The sequence below is a fragment of the Panthera tigris genome, chromosome F3 (assembly GCF_018350195.1).
Source record: "Panthera tigris isolate Pti1 chromosome F3, P.tigris_Pti1_mat1.1, whole genome shotgun sequence".
Taxonomy (NCBI): Eukaryota; Metazoa; Chordata; class Mammalia; order Carnivora; family Felidae; genus Panthera; species Panthera tigris.
This window is the reverse complement of record NC_056678.1, coordinates 32641075-32666193: the sequence shown is the minus strand read 5'-3', so window position 1 is coordinate 32666193 and position 25119 is coordinate 32641075. Positions and strand designations below refer to the sequence as shown.

Genomic DNA, 25119 nt, shown 5'->3' with positions numbered 1-25119 from the left:
TCTTAGTTCTTCAACTTCAGGCAAGTTAGACAGACTTTTTTGAGCATTGTATTTTACTCATCTGGAAAGTGGGATCTTAATCCTTGCCTTACTCTGAGTTATTGTGAGAATCAGTGGAAATAATAGATATGGATATGGTTTGTTAGTATATACTCTCTCTGTATCTATCTGTCTATATGCATGTTCACAAGTGTGTATGTGTATACATATGTGTGTGTGTGTGTATATATACACACACATCAATACATACATGGGACTCAAGCTATTTGGTATATTGTTAATGTCTACTGAGTCACTTAGGTTCTACCTATTGGTAGAACATACTCATTTTAGTGAGTTGCAAACAGCTTTATGAAAAATGGAGCAGAATAGAAAATATCACTGAATTGCTCAGAGTAAAAGTAAGTAAGGCTTCTTGAAACTTTTTGTTTCAGTTATACACCAGTAGAAGGTATCTATTTCTGTGTAACAATTATCTCCCAAACTTAGCAGTTTAAAACAACAAGCATCTATTATTTCTGGGGGCTAGGGGCTGCCGAGCTGGTCGGTTTGACTCAGGTTGAAGACAAGCTGGCCACCAGGGCTACAGTCACTGGGACCCGCTTCCAAGTCACTCCTGTGGCTGTTGGCAGGAGGCTCAGCTCCTGGCCCCATGGGTCTTTCTTAGTGTTGCTCATGACATAGTGGGCTTTCACCAGAGCACATCATCAGAGAAAGGGAACAAGACAGCATCCCCAACACGGAAGTCACAGTCTCTTTTATGACCTGTTCTCAACAATGACAGGTCATCACCTCTGCCAGATTTCACACAGACCAATCTTGGTATGATGGGGACCGCACCTAGGTGTGAATGCCAGGAGGTGAGGACCACTGAGGGCCATCTTGGAGCCTGGCTACCACAGTCTCTCTATATTTGTGAATGCTGGCTTGAGATAGGAGCTACATTTTTTAATGTGGGTCATGTAGGAAAAATGTTTCAGAAACACTGCTCTACAGTGTCTGATCTTGGACACCATGGGGCAGAGGTGTCCCTTAGCTGGCAGAAGCCTGTTTCAGCAGCTTTGTTATTGATACTCTTCTTCTCCCACAGTTAATTACCACTGACTCTCAGACCATGAATATTAACACCAGTGAGTTTTACAATGAAACAGTACCACGGAAGTCTAAATGTGCTGCCTGGGACTGCTTATCCCTAAATAAAATGATCCTGCTCTAGTGTCCGTTCATAGTTTGCCTGTCTGGTTTCTGTGGTTCTGTATCTTTGACCTTGTCTGGTCATTGGACAAGTCCATCTACTGTTTGTAAGTTCCCACTTCAGATCTGTGACCATGTATTATGCACAGCTGTGTGGCTTGACTCAAGAGTCTCGTAGTATATAGTACATAGGCTTCTGATAGTAGTTATACTTGCTGCCTTTTTTTTTTTTTCTGCTTGTTTATTGCTCTGTGACTGTGGTCTAGGTAATGAGCTTGTGGAAAATTCTACCTGTAGGTAAATGGCTATACTGAAACCTTAATGTTTTGTGAAGGGGGGTTATTACATAAATAAAGGTGTACCCTACTTAAAGGAATCTTACAGAATAATTACCAACGTGACTTTTATGTAATTTGATCTACCCTGCCCTGAAAAAGAAATGTTTTAGCTCTCCTAGCTGGTATTTTTTGGTTTTGTTTTGTTTCGTTTTGTTTTGTTTAGAAGCATAAGTGACTGAGAAAGAACAAACTATCTTTGAGGTACTAACAGGCTCTAAGCAGGCTAGAAGGTTCTAGTTAAATAGTTAAGAGACCAGTAGAATGCACAACACTAAGTAGAAACATATGGCCACTGGCTTTTGACTTCAAACTGTGGGAGTTTCAAAATGGAGTCGTTTCTTGGGGATGAAGTGGATGCTACCAATTTATTGGAAGCCTCGTGGCTTGGTGTTTATTGTTTGTGCCTCGGAATGCTCATACTTGTCAGCCCTGCAGCCTTAGGTCTTTTCTGACTAGTGAAGACCTTGGTGACGGAGGGCTCTTCCTCATCTGCCGGTCACAGGGGATAAAGGGAGGACTGTCACTCAGCAGGCTCCCGGGGATAGAGGCCCTTTTATTCTCTAAGAGATGCACTCATAGCATGCTGTGCTTCCTGTAGGTTTTAAATTCATGTATCAGTTGTCTCCCTGAGCTGGAAGCTCATGCAAAGCAGAAACTGTAGGCAGCACCTGACAGAATGTGGCCCATGGTAAATATGATACATCTTTGTTGAGGAGAGGAGGAAATTAAATTCTTTATTCTCTTGAACGGGTTTATGTTCAGAAGAACGAGGTGTAGTATTTGTAGTAGCATCAGTGTTCCTATTAAAGGTAATTTATTTTGATTTTTCTTAAAATTTGTCAACTTTAAAATGTCGGAGATTATTTACGATGTAATTCCTGTGTTTTTGAAATAAGATCTCTTTTGCCTTTGAAGGCCGTCTCATTTTTGGTAACATCCAAAGGGAGAGGGGTTTAATTTTTATGACACAGGTGCTAACCACTGACAAGAGCCTGAGTGAGCGGTTTAAGGACTACTGAACTTCAGAACTTTGAAGATCCCTTTAGGTCCCAACCTGTACACATCCCTGCAGGCTAGATTCCCGGTAGACCAAGCTGCACTGTCAGTCCGCTGCAGAAAATATGTCTTCTTCCCTGTCCAGAATGCTGTCTGAACAAGGATCCTCTGGCGAGGTTGCTCCAGGGTTGGCCTCTTGATCTGGCTTTTGTATTATAACTATGAAAAACAAAAGCAAGTGTTTCCGTGGTGGTTTATGAGAAGCCACGAGTTTTTGTGTGTGTGTAAGCTCTCTGCCTTGCAGTCTCTTGACTTGACTTTGCTGGCTCTGCTGTGCTGATCAGACTTATGCATTATGTCCTGTTCAGTCCTGGTGAGAGCGTTTGTGTCCTGCTGCTTCAAGCCTTGAGCCTTGTATGGTGACACAGCCCCACAGAACTCCATCCCCATCTGTGTCCCTGTGGTCTCTGCTCCTGCATTGTGCTCCTGCATTGTGATAGGGGTTATTCTCCCATTGACAGATTGTTGCTCTGTGACCTCCTTTATTTTGTTCTTCTGGATTTCAGTAAAGAGAGCTTGAAGGAAAGATAGTCATATTCATTTTGATTAGCTAGTGTCATTTAGGTGAAAGAGATGCCCAAGGAGAGACTAAGAAGTTTTGCTAGCAATTAGTGTAGGAGAGGCTGCAGACGTTTGGAGACGTGGTGTTTTAAACTCTGGAGTCTGATTATATCCTAGACAGTCAAGTAGAAGGTAAATACAAAAGGGCATTCTTATCAAGGCTCCGATATATAATGGATGTGAAAATAAAACTGAGGAGGGAAAGGCTATAATTTAGTGAGAATGATGCTAATACTGAATTTATTTTAAAATGTATTATTAAGTATCGGTTAAAAATTTTTATTTTAATGTTTATTTTTGAGAGAGAGACATAGCACGAGCAGGAGAGGGGCAGAGAGAGAGGGAGACAGAGGGAGACACAGAATTGGAAGCAGGCTCCAGGCTCTGAGCTGTCAGCACAGAGCCCAACGCGGGGCTCAAACTCACAAACCGCAAGATCGTGACCTGAGCCAAAGTCAGACACCCAACCGCCTGAGCCACCCAGGCGCCCTGTTAAGTATCACTTTTAGATATAATGACCATTATTTTTGAATTCCATTAAAGAATTTTTTGTTTCCCTGTAAAAAAGGAGGAAAAACCTGTGTACCTCATCCCTGTTAAAAACACACTTGAATCTTGTTTCTGTCTTTTCAAACTAGTTGGCCTTGGATTAGTGACAGTGGAAGAACCAAATGTTCGACTCCTCCAAGAGACAAAACTAGGTCCTTGATATGATCATGTGATGGCAGTTTTCCCAGCTGTAGTGGGCAGCTTCATCAAACTCTGTATCATGAAGGATCTTCATTGTAACGTGTACTCACAAGAGCAAAGCTGAGCATTGGAATGAAATTTTAATAACATGACTGACTGGAAACATATCTGTACAGAGAAGAAATTATCAACCTTTAAGATTGTGGAAGCATTTGCTTTGTGTTACATTTTTGTGACCTGGTGGCATTATTTTGGGTAAGCGTTGACTTGTTTAATTGCCCAGTTCCTAATCCCCAACTTTTTGATGCCTGACCTACTTGGTTGTGGTTCCTGAAGCACTGGGTATCTTGGGCCCAGTTTACTTTATAAATTGGAGCTGAGGCCCATGTCTCTATACAGTCTTTCCTGAGGGGGGAATGAAAGGCACAAGTCAGTTATTACTCTCTATTTGGAGATAACTGAGTAGCTGTGTTGTCAGAGGCAGCAGGGGGCGGGGCAGGATCAGCAGGACCCTATCAGTAGTGCCATCAGAGATACGGAGTTTTCTCCTTCTGTGTTGCTGTTACGGTTGTCCCTTAGGGGCATCACTGTTGCAAGTGCCATCCGGAAGAAAGAAGAGCTGTTACCATCTCCTGCGGCTCTGGAATCAGCTCCCCTGCATCTCAGTAACACTTTATGTTCCAACCTGAGTGATGTTCTGTGGGAGTCACTGCCAGTTGGCTTCCAGTGGGAGGAGTCTAAGCATTATCCATTTTTCTCTCACGACAGCTCTGCTTCCTATTCTGTTAAAATTCTTGCCTCCATGAAGTCTTCTGCCATCTGCACCCATCACCTATCCCAGTGGAAGATTTCTCTCCAGATAAACAAAACACAACCTCGTTTTGTCTTATTCCTTTGCGGCTATTACCCTTCCCTCTCCTCTTCAGAACCAAAGTCATTGCATGAGCTATTTATATGCCACTGTCTCTGCTTCCTCTCCTTTTATTCACTCTGCTCTTGGCTCTGGTCTGGCTTCCATTTCCACCACTCAATGAGACTACACAATTGTCAAAGCTGCCAGTGACCTCCATGTTGACAGGGATGTCCAGGAGACATTTTTACATGAAGACATGGAAAGGTAGATAAACTTAGACTCTTACCTCATGGTGGGCACAAAAATTAACTTAAAATAGATTAAAGACTGAAATGTAAGAGCTACGCTTAAAACTTTTAGGAGAAAACATAGGAGAAAAATCTTCAGGACCATGGATTAGGCAAAGCTGTCTTACGTAATGATACCAAATACATGGTCCACGATAGAAAAAAAAAATGACAACGTGGATCTTTAAAAATTCAAAACTTTTGTGCTTCAAAAGATACTTTTAAGAAAATAAGAAGACAAGCCACAGACTGAGAGAAAGCATTTTCAAATCACCCATCAGATATGGGAGTTGTTTCTGGAATATACACAAGGGTGGGGACTTAGCTGTTGCATCCTAGACATCTCTTGCAGTGCCTGACATCTAGAAGGTGTTTGATAAATGTTTGCTGGATGAATGAATGCAGAGAGCATTGATGCGGTTTAGAAAAGAGTCTTTAGGGACTTTATAAAGTCTGAGGAGGAAAGAAAATAATCTTGAGCATTTGTGGAAGGTTTATTATGAACCGCTTGTACCCACTACGTTTGTTCCTTTTTTTGTGCCATAGGTATTATTTTCTCTGTGCCACAGTTAAAACAACTGTGATGTGGAGCAGTGATTTTTTTTTTTTTTTTTTTTTTTTTTTGTCCATGGTCAAGTACTATTAAATGAGATAGCTGGAGCACAGACCTAAATTCCACGTATTGGGAGATGTGGTTTCTCCTGTAAAGCTCTTCACTCTTGAGCCCTTTATACCTGAAACTGGCACCTTCTCTCCTTTTCTTTCTCCAGTACTCTGAAATGCCCAGATGACCTGGCTTTTGGGCTACTTTCCCAGAATTTTCTGGCTAATAAATGATCTGATGGCAGACACACTTGTCTGGTGGAGCGAAGAGCATGTCCTGTGAAACCCGACACCATTTTGTACTATGTTTGCTTTTTAGAATTTGTCCTCGTGGGCTACAGTTCTCACTTTCTACTTTCCCGTCAGACTTTGGTATTTCACCAAATGGGGTCTTTCTGACCTAAGTTCACTTTCCCTTTTCCTGCTCCCCCAGCATCGCTTTTTTAAAAAAGCTTTTATTCAAATTCCTGTTAGTCAACATCCAGTGTAATAGTAGTTTCAGGCATACAATATAGACATTGAACAGTTCCTTACATCCCCCAGTGCTCATCACAGTAAGTGCCTCCTTAATCCCCATCACCTATTTCACTGCCCCCCTCCTCTCTGGTTTGTTCTCTATGGTTAAGAGTCTGTTTCTTGGTTTGCCTCCCTCCCTCCCCCTCCTCATTTGCTTATTGGTTTGGCTTTTTAAATTCCACATATGAATGAGATCATATGGTATTTATTTTCCCTGATTTATTTCACTTACCATAAGACACTCTAGCTATATCCATGTCATTGCAAAAGGCAAGACTTGATTATTTTTTATGGCTTAGTAATATTCCATAGTATGCGTACATGCATGCATATGTCCACACACCACATCTTCCTTTTCTATTCATCAAACGGTGGACACTTGGGCTGTTCCCATAATTTGGTTATTATAGATAACACCCAGCATCATTATTTATTGTTGACTTTCAGCAGGCTCTGAATCTCAAATTGATATGCAGGTTAGGTCCAGACAGGACCAGATGGTGGAAGGAACGTGAGAGAGTGAGGGCTCCTGCAGAGGCATCCTGCAGGCTTTGTATTCGCATGACTTTCACAGCCGGGATGGACGTGGTATGACATGGTGCCCGTTATTATGTGCTGTCATCAGGAGGCGTGTTGCCAGTACTGTCTGGGACGTCCCCTGAAAATAAAGATGCCAGTTGAGACTGGGAGGAGGGCTGTGTTGTGACATGTTGAATGATGAAGTAGGGTCTCGGGGACTGTTAGTCTCGGCTCTGCTGCTGGTTGTGGAACTGTGTGAGGATTACCTCATCTTTTTTATCCTGTTTCCCACTCTGGCAAGTGAGGAGGTCAGCTTAGGTAGACTTTAAGGTCTTTTCCGTTCTTTGAATTTAAGTTAGGTAGCCCGGCCAGAACTGGTCAGGACTCCTTGAGTCTGGGTATAAACTTTATTTTCCTAGTGATTTGATTTGGTTTTTACTTCCAACCAAGTCAGTTTCACACTTCTAGGCAGGAATGTGAGAGAGCTAAACTCTGGCCGCCAACTAGTGGGATGAACACGTCTGGAGATGAGAAGCTGTGAGGTCTGTGGGTTGAAGAAGTAGAACAAGAGCTGAGATCTGAAAGTGATGCTTCATCCAAACACTGCCCTGCGCGTGGCTTGCTAAGGGACCATACCAGCTGTGGTCCTGAGGACCTGAAGCCCGGAAGGCAGGCAGCCTGGCAGAGCAGAGCAAGTCCTGGAACCACCTGTGGGTTCTACTCCAAGTTCTGCCAAGGAGATGCTCTGTGGGGCTGACCATCTTCTGCCAGCACGGGGGTTGCTCTGGGGGTAAACACTCCTGCAGCACTCCTGTGTCAGGCACGGTGAGCTTAATTCTAGTGCCCTGTGGGGCTCTACCAAGGACAGCAATCAAAATGGTAATAAATAAGCCATCAGGGCTGCTGCGGGAGCATTAGCCCAGGCACAGTTTGCAACCGTGCCGATGGTCATCAGACGAGCTGCTGCTGTGGAAGGGAGTGTTCCGACTTGGAGATGCTTCCTGAAAGTGACTAAACAGGGACTCGGAAGTCTGAGGCTAGGCAGATCCTTCAAGGTCATCCATTCATCCCAGCTTTCTGTGCAATGGTTCAGTCTCCTCTGAATACCCTTACAACCCATGCTTGAGCTCACCCTGTGATGGGAAGTTCACAGCTGTATTAGAACATTGCAGCTTATTTGAAACTTTCTTTTTATGCAGCAAGCTGAAAGCTGCCTCCCGCTGCTGCTACCAGTTGACGTTCAGACAACAAAAACTTCCATATCACATCCACACATAAAAGACTTCCTAATTTTGATTTCTGGAAGGAATCAAGGGTAATATGTGCAAGGTCACTGTTTCTCATGTCTCTTAAGGAAATCCTGCCTTACCGTGGGCTGGTAGCTATGAGAGATCATTTTCTTAGAAGGTGATAAGATGTATTGTGCTACACTTTGATAGATATCTCGTTTCAGAAGAGAAGCCTCATTTCCATCTGTGGGTATGTATTTTATATATTTATGCATAGTAATTGATGTATTAAGTAACTACTTTGAGCATCTCTATCGGCAATGTCCTGTGCTCAGTGCCAAAGCAGACGGAGGAACCGGTGCCTTATTACAGCACATCATTCACAGGTTGGTTCACTCAGCAGGTACTTATTGAGAATCTGCTCAGTGGCCAGCTCTGTTCTTGCCCTCATGGAATTTGCAATCCATTGTGGGGGGTGGGGTAGAACATTGTTATCCATCACACTGTATTGAAATTCTTGTTGACTCCGCCATCTCTTTACTAGGCTCAACTTTCCTTGAGGTAGGGGCTCTGTGCTGTGCATTACTGAATTCTCACTACCCGGCACATGGTAAATATTTGTTAAATGAGTCAGCAGCTGAGCACAGAAAGGGAAAAAGTGCTGCCTTTGACGTTTGTTACTCAGCTTGATCCTGACTTGGCCATTTACCAGCTATGTGATAGGGGATAAGGACATGAGGCTTTATAAAATAAGGATCTATTTTGGCAGGTGGTGAGGACTGGAAGAGGGGATACACTGAGGGCCTAGCCCAGTGCCTGGCATACAATTCTAAAATAAAAAAAGAAAAGCATATTTCCTTTATTATTCTAGTTCCTGAAGCCATCTTTTACATCTATACAGGAAAACTAAGTGAGAAGAGATCTCTAGACTTCATTGGTTGGCTTGTGTTTTGAAATTAAAGACCCCATGTGAGGGGGCACCCCTGAACCCTTTGGAAAGACCCCAAATCAGCCTTACCATGGTAAAGAGGAGTGGAAGGTTGAAAAAGTTCTGGATGTGGGCTGTGGTGTTGTTTGCACAACAGCGTGAGTGTACTTAATGCCACTGAGTTGTACACTTAAGAAATGGTTAAAATGGAAGTTTTATGTTGTGTGTGTTCTACCACAATAAATTCATTAAAAAGATCCCAAACCATTGCCATAATTTACAGTTCTTCCAGCAGGGGAGCCATTCTCCAAATTAAACCAGTCACAGAACATTGTCGTTCCATTGGTCTGGATGCGGGCCACCAAGCATTCCTGTGGAGCTTCCAGAAGCAGCCACGGCCTGGCTGAGCCACCAGTTGCTTGGTGTGGAACTGCGGGCTGTGAGGCCCTCTGTTGTTTTGCAGATTACTTTTTCCCCTCTGTCCCTCCCTCCCTCCCTCCCTCAAAGAGCAAGTTTTCGTCCACAAATCATGTCTGAATCCATCCCTGTGTCTCCGCTCTGTTTCCAGTGTTTGCATCTGGGGTGAGTCCCTGTCACCTGTCACCTAGACTGCAGCGGCTCCCTGCCCTGCTTCTGTCCCCATCCTTTCTCTTCAGGACACCCAGAGTATTCTTTTCATACACAGATAAATCAAAGCACACCCCTAAATGAATGAAATTTAAACAAATGAAAAAAATAGCATTCCCCTGGTAAAGACCCTCTCTGCTTCCCATGGATGTTGAAATGAAGCCCTAACCCTTAGGTACAGCCTTTTCAGATCTGCTCCCTGCCCCCCTCCCCCACTTCAGCTTGTCCCAGTCATGCTGGCTTCTTCCTTTCCTCCAACCTGCCGCATTCCTTCCCACCTTGGGGCTTTTCCCACATGTCCTGCTGCCTGGAACACTCTTCCTCCGGTCTTGGCATTGCTCGCCCTTTCTGACCATACAGATCTCAACCCGGATGTCACCTGGCCAGAGAGGACTTCCCTGAGCAGCTGTGTGGTCCACCCCTCTGTCCTGTCACCTGTGTGAGTTCTCTGCCTCTGGTGTTCTCTTCTTTATGGAGGGCTTACTTACCGTTCACCCCTTCCACTTAAGACGTGGGTGCCGTGCGTGGTGGGGCCCTTGTTGTGTTACTCTCGCCCATGTCCTCAGGGCTGGAGCAGCGCCAGGCACACAGAAGGCTCTGGCAAAATATCTGTTGGTTGAATGAATGAATGAATGAATGAATATCAACACAGATGAATTGATGTAGCGTAAGAGTTAAGACATGAATACCTGTGAGGAAATTCTGTTTTCTTCCCCTTACATTTTTCCTGGTACATTTTATGTTGCCAATCCCCATTGACCTTCTTCATTCCATTTGTTTCCAAATGACTGTCAGCTCCTCCCAAGCCTGCCTATCACAGGATGCTTAAAGACACCCACTTGTCCCAGCCCCAAATTCCATCCGTGACCAGCCACACATGCACAAGAAGAAATGTTCTGAAACACCACGTGTCACAATCACTGACTTCTGTACATTTAGGCCCTAGATTTTAGAGGATACCGTGGTGGCAGGTGAAGCTGGGCATGCACCAGTGTGTGCTGGCACTTCTTAGTGAGATGCCAGTCAGGGCCAGGGCAGGCAGGATAGGATGATGCCTTCCCTGCCTGGCGGCAAGACCCCGCTCCCCTGCACTCCTCGCCGGCTCTCACATCCAACTTCAAGGCTCCCTATGAGGCCTCCATAGAATAATTGGTCTTCCTGCTCCCTTGCCTGTTTCCTGAGTTCTGTCCCTGTCCCTCAGCTCTCCAGCTGTACTACCCTCTACCCTACTGTTCAGGCCCTCCCTGTGCTCTGGATCACCTCACCTGTCTTTCTGGGCTGCATAGTGAGATGTTATGTCCTTTCGATGTGGCTTCCTTCTCCTACTATTGGGCTTCCATTAAAACAACTGTCTCTCTCTCTCTCTCTCTCTCTCTCTCTTTCTTTCTTCTTTTTTATTTTTTTAATATGAAATTTATTGTCAAATTGGTTTCCATACAACACCCAGTGCTATCCCAACAGGTACCCTCCTCAATGCCCATCACCCACTTTCCCCTCCCTCCCACCCCCCATCAACCCTCAGTTTATTCTCAGTTTTTAAGAGTCTTTCATGGTTTGCCTCCTTCCCTCTCTGTAACTTTTTTTTTTCCTTCCCCTCCCCTATGGTCTTCTGTTAAGTTTCTCAGGATCCACATAATAGTGAAAACATATGGTATCTGTCTTTCTCTGTATGACTTATTTCACTTAGCATAACACTTTCCAGTTCCATCCACGTTGCTACAGAGGGCCATATTTCATTCTTTCTCATTGCCAAGTAGTATTCCATTGTATATATAAACCACAACTTCTCTTAAAAATTGGAGGGAAGGAGATTACTATTTATTGAGTACTCACAGTATACCAAGCACTGTGCTAAGCACTGTATTTTTGCTTATCACCTAATTCTCATAACCCTCCATGAATAAGGGCTATCCATTTTCCCACGGAGAAGCTGCAGCCTAGAGAAGGTATATAACTTCCCAGAACCTGACTTGATTCTAAGACTCAGGGAGATAGATGGCACTTGTGGGGCAGCTGTGCCCAGGGAGGCAGGGGGTGGGCTTGCCTGGGGCTGGGCAGCCATGGTGGGAAAACCAGAAATCAGAGGAGGTGGAAAGGGACCAGTTCTTAGAATGAAGAATAATTTTCAATTATTAATAATGAGAGGCAGTGAGAGCCTATGCTTTTAGTGGGAAGAGTAAGCAATTCATGGCTTTTAGGGCCCAGTTTGACTCCCAGATTTGTCCTCTACTAGCTGTGAGCTCTGCAGGTTATTTAGCCTCTCCGCTTTAGTTCCCTGCACTGATGAATGGAGATGCCAATCCCTGGCCTCACCAGCAATGGCTTGTGTATGTGGGCACCATACAGTAGTTGCCATCTTCTAAATACTTCATAGTCCTTTCTGTGAATATTATTAGGTTGTTCATTACTCCCTCAGAATCTTCCTTCACCTACCTCACCACCATATTGTGGTTCTTTCTGATTCCCTCTGTGTCTATTTTATGCTATGATTCCTGCAACAGAGTCTGATCCTTTATGTAGCTGATGTAATTGAAAGGGCTGAATAGGTTTTGGATGAGTGAATGAAGCTGAGATCTGTGTTCTAATCTATACAACTTGTATCTCCCACATTGCAGGTCCTGGAGATCTTAAAATTGCTATCTGTCATATGAATATTTACTTATGTGGCCGAGGAACATGGCCTTGGTTTGGGTTGAGAGGAGGGATCATTTCAGTTTTTTTTTTTTTTTTTAATTTGCATTAAATATGATTGTAGGCAGAACTTAGCATCTCAGGTCAGTGTAGTATCAACTGAAGCAAATCAGCTAATCCTGCAGGGACATCTCCTTTTAGAGCTCTTTTCAGAAGACTTATGTATCTTCCTTGAATCGTGTAATGACTTCAGGTAAGTGATCCAGTGAACTTTTGTTGCTCTCTTCTTTCCTACTCTGTCCATTGACCTGTAAACAGATGCTTCAGTACACAAAGGAAGCTTGCCATTTAAAGGTACCCAAAGGCATCCTACTTTAATGTCAGTAAGCATCCGCTAGATGTCAGGTGAGGTGAGGTTCCAGGCATGCTGGAATGTTCCAGAAACGGGACAAGGGTGGAGCTGGAACCTAGGGACAGTCAGGGCCTGGGCAGTCAGACCCCACTCTAGGGGGGATTTCTGTTTCTCTTGCTCATTGTCTGTAGGGACAGAAGTAACTCAGGCTTTACTCCGGCAGGCTTTACTCCACTAACCTGTGAGGCCAGTCTGTTGGGTGGGACACAGTGACCACCTTCTAGGTGTTAGGAGTAGTGGTTATGTGTGGTGGACAGCAGCATCATGGTTCCGGCCACCGAGCCTTTTTACTCACAACCAGACCCAAAGGTGAGAGAAGGACACTGGTTAAGTGGTTAGAGGTGTAGGGGGAACAAATGTGGTAGAGAAACCAAGGCAGTGCCATTCATATGGACTCAGCCCATTTGGGGGTGTCAGGGGAAGTTGTATGTGAAAGGGTCCACCATTGCCCGGGACTTACTGGTGGGAGGTGCCTGGTGAGAGGCCCAGGCACAAGGGCAGTCTCACCAGCAAGTGCATGGGGCTGCTCTTCTCTCTTCCCTCCCAGGGCAGACCCAGCTATGGACAGGGCTGCTCTTTGGTAAAAAGCTCCAGGGACAGGGGCACCTGGGTGGCTCCATCCATTAAGCATCCGACTTTGGCTCAGGTCGTGACCTCGCGACTTGTGAATTCGATCCCCGTGTTGGGTTCTGTGCTGACAGCTCAGAGCCTGGAGCCTGCTTAGGATTCTGGGTATCCCTCTCTCTCTCTGCCTCTCCCCTGCTCACACTCCATCTCTCTCTGTCTCTCAAAAATAAACAAGCATTAAAAAATTAAAAAAAAAAATGCTCTGGGGACTGCGGCTGGGAGGAGCATGGAAGGACAGAGTTGACGCTTCCCCACCCCTGTTCTTACCTTTGGCCAGCATGGTTTTGTACTTGTAAAACATAATTTCATTTATTTTTGAGCAAGTAAACATCTAAGACAACTAGTGTGATAAAAGGACTCACCTATTGGCAAAGTGACAAAATCTACCCTGTGGCTTTTTTTTTTTTTTCTAGAGAAAAAGCGTAGACTTGCTGAGACACTTTTGCTATCATAGAGCAGTGGTTCTGCATCAGAATTGCCTGGAGGGCTTGTCAAATCTAATTGCTGAGCCCCATCCCCAGAGTGTCTGAATCAGTATGCCTGAGGTAGGGCCTGAGAATTTGCATGTCCAGCAAGTTCCCAGGTAATGCTGCTGCAGTGGCCCCACTCCAGGGGCTATACTTTGAGAACTGCTGTTACAGAGTGATTGATTTATTCACCGTGCTCTGAATGCAATTTACATGTTTTTGGTCAAGTCTGCCATTGCTGCGCATTTCTTTTACTGGTATACTTGTCTGTGTCTTCTTTGAACAGGTATTTTGACGTTGGACTGCATGATTTCTTAATCAGGTAAGCCCATCATTTTAATTCTAGATATCATTGCATAGCATGTCTATTATGGAAGACTGAGATGAAAATACAATCCTTTTTAAATATCTTGTTAAATAATGGCAATTGTATACTTGTCAAAAAAAAAAAAACCCACACACTGCTAACATTACGGTGTTTTGGGCCTCCAAGAATTGCACGCAAAATTATCCTTTTTTTAAACAGTCAGAGGAACTTCTATGTAAAGCAGTTTATAGCTAAAGTGGTAGTTTCCCAAAAGCATGGGCAAACTTGTTCCAAGTGCTGGGCTGCTGGGAAGACAAATAGAGAAGTGAAGAGAGTCAGCTTGCCTTCATACCTTAACCCACTTCACCAATTTTCCCTCCATTGAATTTAAGCTTTTAAAGTTGAATCTACTGGTTGTTTTATAGTCATGCAGATACAACCTCGTTCATAATTGGAAGAGATTACAGATGGCAGTTTATATCCTAAGTTTATTGGTGATTTTTACCAGAGTGGCTTATGGGGCATATTAATTCCAAATAGCTATTAAATCAAACAGAGGTTAAATGGAAATATACCAGAATATTAACAGGGCTGGTAAAAATTTGCATATTTTTCTGCTGTCAACTTTGGTGTATTTTCTAGATTTTTTTTGTATTGGGCATGTATTATTCTAATAACGGTGAAAAATGGTCATAAAAAACGCTTGTCAGAAAGGCACGTGAGAAGCAATAATGGTTTCCGAAGGACTGTAAGCTAGTGATTACAAGGGAACTAGAAATTATGTAGAGTGATTTGCTTTCTGCAAATAGGAGACTGTAAATGCTAATTCTAAGAGTCTGCTAATACACAGTTATAAATCCCATGTGATTTTTTGGGTAGGCGTTACAGTGGTTCAGCTCGCCACCATACAGGGCCGTCTTTGTGTGGGTAAGATGCTGTCTGAAGGGAAACGTGCATCATTGGCATTGCCTTTATCCTAAACCCACAACATTTCCTTCGTGCTGCATCACATACAGTGGTGTTCCAAGAAAGGCCACCCACACCTCGTCATTTCTCCAGGGCCTCATCCAAAGGTGTGCATTGAAATCTTTTTGGCCCACCCTAGGCCCAAGGAATATAGATTTCCCTAGCATTTTCCAGGATATCACACATAGATGGTAGTGTGTTAACTACTACCCTTGATGCATTAAAGGGTAAATGCATTACAGCAGGAGGGATGAAAGACCAGAGTTCACCGAAAAGGCAGGCATGAGGATTCCATGTGTACGCTGATAAAAGCCGTCTGGGTACACTTCCAGGAGTGGTTTGGATTTTTGAGTTAGTGTCTTTGGTACTTTGTCCTGCTACCATGCCACTGTTCACCTGATCCTTGTGGCGGATGCAAGTTTGTACTTTATTTTCTCTACTAACTTTCTTGAGGGCAGGGAATGTGTCTTAGTCGCCTTTTTGTGATTAGATTGTAGAGTCAACCTTCAACAGACATTTGTGCTTCGAGTGAATGAACAAAATGAGGCAGAAAGGACAAGGAGGGCAAGGATTAAGAAGAAACTGTTCAGCCATTTATTCAACAAAGAATTATTAATCCTGTCATGGGCCACGTACTTGGATATGTCTGGGAATACCACTATGAGAAAAACAGGCATTTGAGTTAAAGCTTTCCCTGAGCTTATCACTTGCCAGGCTTATGGTGTGAGGGGCCTTGAGGTGGGGGGAGGGGTGGTCTGCCTCTGGGACCCCTCCTGCCTTTCCTTCTTCTGGGATCCAACCGCATTTCCTATGTTGGGTGGGGAGGAGGGTAAGGGGGAAGTTCAGTGTTTCTAATGTAACTGGTGCTGGGATCCCTTTGTCCTGGCGGTTGGCCCTTTTGGGTGGTACTGGTGAGATGCTCTAACTAGTCACCTTAGTGTTCTGTGAACCAAGCAGAAGTAGGGGGTAAGGCTTCTTTCTGCCCTGACATCTCTCTGCAGTTGTCCTTTCCTTTGCTCTGGTAAGGGCAGAGCAAATCAACATGTTTGTTGTGTATCCACTTGGGGAATGAGGGGGTCAGTCTCCCCTTCTTGCAGGAGTGCCCAGTCTCTGTGATGAAGTCTCCTCATTCCACCCCCTCCCCCCATGGCCATGATACACTCTGCACCAGGTAGCCAAGAATTTGAAGACTCTGAGTTCCTTCCTTTATGCTCCTCCCAGTTTGGGAGCTGGAGGGTGGAGATGTTGGGGGGAGGTAGTTGCTGGGAGCCACCAGTTCTCCATCTCTTAGGAATCCCAGGATGGGGTGGGGGTATCACCCCTTTATTTGTAGCTCCCTTTAGAAATGCATCCTTTCTGCTCCTGGCTTGGGAGGTTAAGACTGAAGGGGATTGAGCACTGTTTCTCATGGGCGCCTTAGTGAGAACTGTTTCACTGGCATGATGGCCTTGAAGTCAGGTTGAAGCGGGTTGGGGCACTGTGTGAGGGGCGGGTGATGGAGTGGCAGCAGCAACTGTCTCAAGGAGTTAAGCAGTGGGGGTGCCTGGGTGGCTCGGTCATTTGAGCATCTCACTCGACTTCTGCTTGGGTCATGATCCCAGGGTCATGGGATCCAGCCCCATGTTGGGCTCTGTGCTGAGCGTGGAGTCTGAGATTCTGTCTCTCTTTTCCTCTCTCCCCCTCTCAGTCTCCCTCTGCCCCTCCTCTGCTCACGCTCCCTGTGTGTGTGTGTGTGTGTGTGTGTGTGTGTGTGTGTGTGTGTGTGTCTCAAAAGAAAAAAAAAAGGAGTTAAGCTGTGAAGGAGAAGGAAGAAAGGCCAGGCAGCTGGTGGAGAGGGTGGTTTGAGTGGAGATTTTTTTCTTTTTAATTGGAGGGGCTCTTGTATTTAGTTACCAGAAGGTGTTAAGTGTCCTTTAGACTTAGAGAAAGTGGTTTCAGTTGGGTGGAGAGAAGCAGCGAGTGATTGCCCTGGGAGCTGGGAAGCAAAGGCAGGGAGTGGTGTCTTTGTGGCCCACAGAGCAATGGCATTTTCCTGTTACTCAGTCACTGCAGAGAACTGGAGGGTTGGAAGAGTGAGGCAGTGCTGCTTGAATCCTTCTCACCCTGTATTGGCTAAGAGAAGAAAATATATTCCCTTTGTAAAAGAGGAGGTGTTGGAGAAATTGGCATCGATTTTTTTTTTAATTAACTACATTTATTGGCTACAACAAGCTCTTAACATGTACTCTGGGTCATCGGGCTGTATTGAACACTTTGTGTTTGGCATAAGAGAAACTGCAGCCTCCCTGAAATTAATCAGCTGCATCTTTTATGTTGATGGAAGCAATGTCGACTTCTCTGGAATGACATAAATTTCCACAAAGCCAGGAGCCCTATCTGTAATCCCAGCCCAGGCAACTGCAAGGAGGGGCATGCTTCCCTTTAAGCTGTTGGGGTATTTCACTGAGCTGTGGGGCAGGAAGGAGCTGTCACGTTTAATGAAATGTGAGCATTTTTGGTATTGGTGTTTTATGACGACTGTGGGAAAAATCGAGTGACCTCAGTCCTTCCAAATCTCACAGAAATCAAAGGAAAGACTTTCAGGAAACAGTAATCACAACTCACTTAAGAATAGCGCCAGAAGAAGGCTCTTGGTTGGGATTCTTAATGTAACTCTACAAAAGAAAAAGGAAAAAAAAAAAAAGCCCAATCTGGGAAGAGAGATTATGGAAGAAAATAGCTCTGTTTCATTTTAAAGACCAGGGTAGCGTGTTTAAGTTTAGCTTAGTTTAGTTTTGGCAAGAAAGTAAAAATGATTAGTGATGTTGGGTTGGATTCTTGCTGACTGAGGCATTTTTCTCTCTTTTTTTAAGTTTATTGATTTGAGAGAGAGGTGGAAGTTGTGAGCAGGGGAGGGCAGAGAGTGGGGCGCGGGGGGCGGGAGGGGAGAGGGAGAATCCTAAGCAGACTCCACATTAGCACAGAGCTCGATGCCTGGCTCAGGCTCCATCTCAGGAAACGTGAGATCACCACCTGAGCCCAAATCAAGAGTCAGACACTTAACTGAGCCACCCAGGCGTCCCCAGGCATTTTTCCATTTTACCCAGAGTTGTAGGCAGCTGCACCCTTCTCACAAACGCACGCTGTAACTGCTTTGTACCTGCCCTCCTGCCCTTCTCTGAGTTCCTCACATTAGGGAATAGTTTTAAGTGATGTAGGATGTCATCCTGACTTTTAAAAGAAGACCTGAAGCCATCCATCTTCTGTGATGTCTGGAAGATTAAATTTGTCTGTCTTCCTTTTACAATTTTTGCATTGCCATTATTCTTATACATTTAAAAATTAGAAAAAATACTAGCTGTACTTTCATCTTCTTTTCTATAGTATTTATACTCAGCTAGATAATTCATTTCAAATAAGGATTTTTTTTTGTAAATAGCAAAATGAGTTTTCTTTACCACTATTTTCCATTTTTATTCTAAAGATCATGTGTGAGTACATCAGAGTCGCTACTGTTGTCCTAAGGATAGTGTCTTGATGTCCTGTCAGGACTAGCAGAAACGCAGAGTGTGGGCTCCTGCCACTGATACTTCTTCGGCAAATAGAAAACGTCACTGAGCCTCTGGTGTGGCCCTAAAGCTATTTGAGATCTCCAGAGTAGAAGAGAAATTCCTTTCTGTAAGTAAACAGATTCTGCTTTTAGAATGGTGTTCAATATAGTGTAGATTTAATCCTACAGAGATGCTAATGTTTGTATGAAACAGTGTGTGCCCCTTTGAAGCGTTCTGCTCTGGTGAGAGAGAAGGTAGAATGGGAGAACTGTTCACTTCTTGTGGTGCCTTTTGTTCCTCTGGAGGGGGATCCCGAGATTCCAGCACAGTCTGGAGTCTTTGAATTGCCAGAGGGCATCGAATTGCAGTAATGTGTGAATTAATGGCTCACTGAATTCTGAAAGGCACAAAGCTGCTTTTGGCTTTCCCTGGGTGACACCCTATACCCGACCCATTCATAAAACTAGCTCTAGCGCGGAAAAGAAGGGTTGTTTGGGCTAAAAAATGTTGGTGTTTTGAGCTTCGTGAATCACAGGGTAGTTTTTTAACCTCCTTTATTTTGAGTAGCACAAAGTCTACCACCACATTTGCTGTAGTTAATTGTAGCATTCATGGTGTTGACAAAGAAGTCTGCTCACCATCATTTGAAATATGTCTTGGATTCTGTGATGTGTGAAATGTTCAAAAGAGTCTGCCTTTAAGAAGGCAAGCAGTCAAATGAAGAATTAATTTGGGTTAAAGACTCCTCCCGAGAAGAAGGAAGAGAGCTGGGGATAAGCCTCCCTCTTTCCTTAAGATAGTTGATCCCTGTTTAGGCTCTCAGCTGCTCTGGAAACAGAGGTTAAGGAGAGGAAGGTAGGCATTTGGCCCTGGAAGTAAGAACCAGATGGTAATAGGAAGATAATTAGCATCTGTATTCAGTCTAGGAGTTTAGAAACACTAAAATGAATACGTGAAACAACTAAAGATATATATATATATGTGTGTGTGTGTGTGTGTGTGTGTATACACACACACACATATGTATATGTGTATACATATATGTGTATATATGTGTATATATACACACACATGTATATGTGTATACATATATGTGTATATATGTGTATATATACACACACACACAAGATGCATATATATGCATATATACACAGGCATTTTGTCTCTGAGTTATTGTATGTGTGTGTAGATATTTTTGTACATAAATATAAAAGAAAGATAAAACTGTTATGTATATATTCTATTTTTTTTAATTTATTTTTTAAATTTTTTTCTTTTTAACGTTTATTTATTTTTGGGACAGAGAGAGACAGATCATGAACGGGGGAGGGGCAGAGAGAGAGGGAGACACAGAGTCGGAAACAGGCTCCAGGCTCCGAGCCATCAGCCCAGAGCCCGACGCTGGGCTCGAACTCACGGACCGCGAGATCGTGACCTGAGCTGAAGTCGGATGCTCAACCACCTGAGCCACCCAGGCACCCCTGTTATGTATATATTCTAAATACACACATAAGATAATTCAGAGGCAAAATACCTGATTTGTTACATAGGATTTTAGATGTTTTTAAATTAATTTTTTTTATTTTTTAGGGGTGTCTGGGTGGCTCAGTCAGTTAAGCCTCTGACTCTTGGTTTTGGCTCAAGTCATGATCTCGTGGTTCATGGGTTTGAGCCCCATATCAGGCTCCATAGCTGGCAGCATGGAGCCTGCTTTGGATTCTCTCCCTCCCTCTCTGCCCCTCCCCGACTCATGCTTTCTCTCTCAAAATAAATAAACTTAAAAAAAAAATTATTTTTTAATTTATTTTGTGTATTTTTATTTTTATTTTTAAAAAATTTTTTTTTACCTTTATTTATTTTTTTTGAGACCGAGAGAGACAGAGCATGAACGGGGGAAGGTCAGAGAGAGAGGGAGACACAGAATCCGAAACAGGCTCCAGGCTCGGAGCTGTCGGCACAGAGACCGACGCGGGGCTCAAACTCACAGACTCTGAGATCACCACCTGAGCCGAAGTCGGATGCTCAACCGACTGAGCCACCCAGGTGCCCCTATTTTTATTTTTTTGAAAGAGAGAGGGAGAGAGAGTGTGTGCAGAGGGGCAAAGGAAGTGAGAGAGAATCTTAAGCACGCTCCATGCTCCATGCAGATCCTGGTGCTGGGCTTGATCACACGTCCCTGGGATCATGACCTGAGCCAAAATCGAGAATTGATCTGACTGAGCCACCCAGGTGCCCCTAGGATTTTGGAGTTTTAATTTTATAAATATAACGTGGAAGTCAACTTTCGTTTGTCCAAGGAAATAAATTTTAATAGTGGCATGAAAAGCAAATGTGCTGATTAAGAGCTGCTCCCACCTGAGGTGAGCCTACACTCTGCGTCTTTGCAGTCCTAATTAGGCCCTGCTGATTTTCTCTTTGTGGCAACTGGAAGGGAGAAGTGGCACCTGGGGGAGCCACCAAGTGTCTTTTGTCCCTGCCTGCTGCAAGCTCATCTTCTCTGAAGCGACTGCAGTAGCACAGCCTTCTTTTTAAACCTTTCTTTCATTCCACTTGTGGTTTATGAAAACCAGCAGCTAACGATCTGTGTGGTGTTCCGGTAACAAAGTGTTTTAAATAAAAAGTGAAGAAAACCACAGTCCAAAGCAGGCCCGACAGAGGCAGTTAATGAAAATGCAGGCAGGGTGCTGAAGAGAAGCTATCCTGCATCCATGGGGCTTCCCCCCCTTTACCAGGCTGTCCCTACCCCCTTCCACGAGACTGTCCCCTCTTCCATGGCGCTGCCCTGCTTCCGCCATCATTCCTTTGCTCAGTTTCCCAATCCTGTTGAGTCTGTCTCCTTCACATCTTCCCCATCACCCTTTCCTTCCTGTTTCTGGAGAAAGGAGATGCACTTTTGTCTGAAACTCAGGCTTCTTACTCCTACAGGTGTGGTGAGGTGGGATAATACATGCTAATCACTTAGCTCTGTGCCTGGAAACACTGAGGACTCAGTAAGGGACAGTTCTGTCCTTCTCCTCCCACCCCCTTACCTCTGGAATCAGAGTAACAGGTTTGAGTTCTGGCCTTTCTCCTTCCACCAGTGTGACGTTAGGTAGCTCGTTAAACCCTTTATGAGCCACCGGCTGCTCCTCTGTAAATTGCCTACTTACCTGATGCTGTCACTCCCTTCTCAGAACTTCTCTTCCCTTCAGTCAAAACCAGACTATACCCTCATGTCCTGGGCCACCACAGTTGGTCTTCATGCTGCCTTTCCACCGTTATTTCCCTTTGCGCAGTGGCCAAATGGAACCAAATGCGGCTTTCTGTCCCTCCCAAATTTCTTGGCTTCTTTCCTTTGCTCATGTGTTTCCTATGCCTGATTCGCCCATCCCTCCTCCACATCCAAATCCTGCCCCATCTCAAGTCCATCTCAATGCTGCCTCCTCCAAGCAGCCTTCCTCTTTCTCCCTTGATAGCACTACCTCCCAAGCTTCCAAGACCATGGGATTCTGCCAGAATATTTTAGATGGGGCAAGGTGGCAGGAAATCAGTATCATTACCACTCGCTCCAGGTGACCCGTATGCTCAGGGAAGTTTGGAGCCTATAGCTTGCGCATCTCAAACATTCCTCCTCAACAGTGAGCTTTTTGAGAGCAGGGTCTGGTTCATGAATACATTTCCAATAATACCCCATAGTGTCTAACGTACAGAGGGCCCTTTGAGAGGTCCAAACTTCTTGTTGTGAAATCAGTAAGTCCTGGAGAATGTAATGCATAGTGTGGTGATTACAGCTGATAATACTGAATTGCAAATCTGAAAGTTGCTAAGAAAGTAGATCTTAAAAGTTCTCATTACACACACAAATTCGTAACCACACGAGATGATGGTTGTTAACTAGACTTACCCTGGTGATCACTTTGCAACTACACATATTGGGCCTTTTATGCTGTGTACCTGAAATTTAATAGGATGTTTGTTAAAAGATACACTGAGGCGTGTGTAAAGTTTGAAGAGTTTATTTGAGCAAAAAGGAACCAAAACAGGGCAGTAAGCAATCTAGCCAGAGAGAAAGGAGCCCTGAGGAGCTGTATATAATGAAAGACTTGCATAGCCAGGAGAGAGTGGGAACAAAGCAAAAACTAGGCGAAAAACTGGATTGGTTTTTGCAGGGTCACTTTGCTTACTTTGCTAAAGGGAATGACTGCGGTCTGTGGGTCACATTACCTAACCTGTGCTGATGTAGTGATTCCTGATTGACTGGTTTAAGATTCCACTTCTGGGAGAGTGGAAACTGCAGTTAAGTCTCCGTTTGATTAAGTCTCGATGTGGGGCTTAGCATTAGCAACTCCATTTTGGGTCTGTTGTCTTGTTTTTAACATGTTATATGTCAATTATATCTCATTTTTTAAAAATGTAATGCTTTTTCCATTAAAACAAAAAGGAAAGCAACAGATTAAGTTCATTTCCTTCATGACAGAGCTGAAACCCAGTGTTCCCAGTCTGAGTAACCCAAGGACACAGAGTGTAGGGTAGGGGGGCTGCCTGAGCGTCTGGCACCACTAATTTTTTTTTTTTTAATGTTTGAATGAATAAATTTTAACTCTTAAAAATGTAACGGACTTATTGGTAACCATCTCCTTATCTTTTCACGTAATCCATTTCTGTAACCAGTAAGTGGTCCTAGTAGTCTTCCAGGAGCTGGGGGAAAGGCAGTGATAGGTGGACAATGTCCTGCCGTCAGTTGGCTTGCATTGCAGTGGGTGGAGACATAATACACAAGCAAACAAGTCAGTGGGCACAGTGACTCCCATGAGGCGATGGGAAGGCACGGGCTGAGAGCCATTTGTGACCGCACAGGAAAGATAGGAAAGGCTTCTCTGAGGCACCTGGGGACTGAGCAGAGATGTGAGTGAGGAGGAGGAGGCAGCCAGAGCAGGGTCTGGGCTAGGCTGTTCCAGGCAGGGAGCAGGGCAGGCGCCGAGGCCCTGAGATGAAGAGGAGGCCCGTGAGGAATAGAAGGGAAGGAAGCTGTGGGGCTTGCGGGGTCGTGGAGCAAGGAATCCACAGAAGTCTGGAGGCAGAGGCCACTGCCAGACTGTGGAGAGGATTGGGTTCCCTTTTAAAGCCCACTGGAAGGTTGTAAGTAGGGGAATAACATGATTTGATTTATATTTTTCAAAACTCACTGCGACAGGCTGAGCTGGCAAGTTAGTGAAATTGGGATTCTTGAACCTCAGCCATTGCCATGCTGCTCCACCCCAAGCTGGAGCTCGGTGACCCAGGCCTGTCCTTGCTCCCCAGGGAAGGTTCTCTGACAACCAGCTGCTGTGAGAGCTGCTCTGCTGAGGAACAATAGCCCCAAACTACCCTTCTATTTCCCTCTGCTTATGTTTGCTTGGTATATTGTAAAAGGTATGGTTGTGCACATGGGCATTAACTTGGAGGCAATGAAGCCATGGTGGAACGTGGCAGTAGGCCCTCTCTAGAAGCATGGGCAGCTGGAGAGAGTGGGGTTGGCTCCAGGAGGTTCGCTCAGAATGGAGGTTTGCAGCCTTCCCCTGGTGAGAAGTAACCATCTTGTCTTGGGAGCTCCCTACAAGCCCAGCCTCTCGTTTTTCCCTGGAACTTTATCTGCAGGGTCTCCGAAGGCCTGTTCTCAGCCCTCAGCGCTCCTCTCCCAGTGCCTCTCTTCTTGGATGTCAGCCACTGTTAGGACAGGAGGCCTCCTACATCCACAACACTGGCTCCCCCCTGGGGCTGCCTGGAGCAGAGTCCCATCTGGTTTGCTCCTGAAAGGCCTCACATAAGGCATTGGTGTTTTCTCCCCTTTCTTGTCAAAAACCACGTCCCCTCCCCCGGCTTCACCCATCACGGTCACAGTCCAAGACAGCTTTTCTTATTATTCTCCAGACTGAAACACTCGGAGAGGCTTGTGGTCCTTTCCTTTCTTTGTAGAATCTGGGGGTTGGAATGGCCTTGATGATTATGCTCCACATTACGGTAATTTTCAGCTCTTAGAAGATTTCTCAGATCTACTTTGCTTCTGTCTTACTGCCACCACTTTTGAGGAAGAAGTTTTTAGAATTCTTCATCTTCACGGCTGTGCTATATTAGGTTTGTTAATTAGAAAGCCCAGATTAAAAAAAAAGAAAACTAAAAGAAACCCTTCATGTTCTTGAGAGTTGAAATGCAGAATTCACTTCCTACCATACATAGCTTCTTTCAATACAGATGTTCCAGGGAATAAATGTATCTTTTAAAAAAATCAAGAAGAGCCACTGGTGAATTAATTGAGAAAATTTGCAATGTAGAGACATTATTTTAAGTGTAAAAAGCTCTGAGTCAGGGATGCTGCTGAGCAAGACAGGCTGTGAGATCCATGCGGTCTGAGCTAGTGCAGATGGGTTATTTACTTGACAGGACATTTGTTAAGTAATGATGGTGGTGCTGCCTCTTTTTCGAATTCTTTTTCTAGTTCCTGGGATCATTCTGCCCTATGGGGCTTCCATGCCAGATGGAAGCCAGAAATTTGCTTTCCTGCAGTGTGGGAAGGGTCTCAGATTCCCCCTTCCCTCTATTTTAGACTCCGATGAGAACAGGTACGTGCAGGTAGGACCTGGAATGCATGCTGGTGAGCCTGGCGGCAGTGCCATCCAGCTTTGAGAGGCAGAGGTCCGGGTGTGGGGCCTCTCACCCAGCACTGGTGATTGGGAGCCTCTCCCCTGAGCCAAGTGGCAGGCACGGTAGGGTCCCCGTCACTACTCCAGCAGTGGTAGTGTGATTTGTCCTGACCGCATAG

At 44.7% G+C, this 25119-nt stretch overlaps 1 protein-coding gene and 1 long non-coding RNA gene across 11 annotated transcripts in view; one reads left to right on the top strand and one right to left on the bottom strand.

The window, feature by feature from the left end:
- Window positions 1–25119, top strand: part of HHAT (hedgehog acyltransferase) — a 321914-nt gene that overhangs the window by 162025 nt on the left and 134770 nt on the right. For 9 of the 10 annotated variants that reach the window (XR_006214213.1, XR_006214214.1, XM_042976895.1 and 6 more), the window contains one exon: window positions 13825–13860. The exons of the other annotated variant lie outside the window; for it this stretch is intronic. Coding sequence is in view for 7 of the 9 variants with exons in the window: in XM_042976895.1 (XP_042832829.1) it covers window positions 13825–13860 (36 nt within the window). In the remaining 2 variants the exon portion in view is untranslated. The remainder of the gene's footprint in view (window positions 1–13824; window positions 13861–25119) is intronic. 10 annotated transcript variants of the gene reach the window in all.
- On the bottom strand, window positions 6448–10265 carry LOC122236015. Its single transcript, XR_006214215.1, has 3 exons — window positions 10091–10265; window positions 9890–10010; window positions 6448–6756 (listed from the first exon to the last, which is right to left on the bottom strand). It is a non-coding gene; the product is annotated as an uncharacterized LOC122236015 (long non-coding RNA).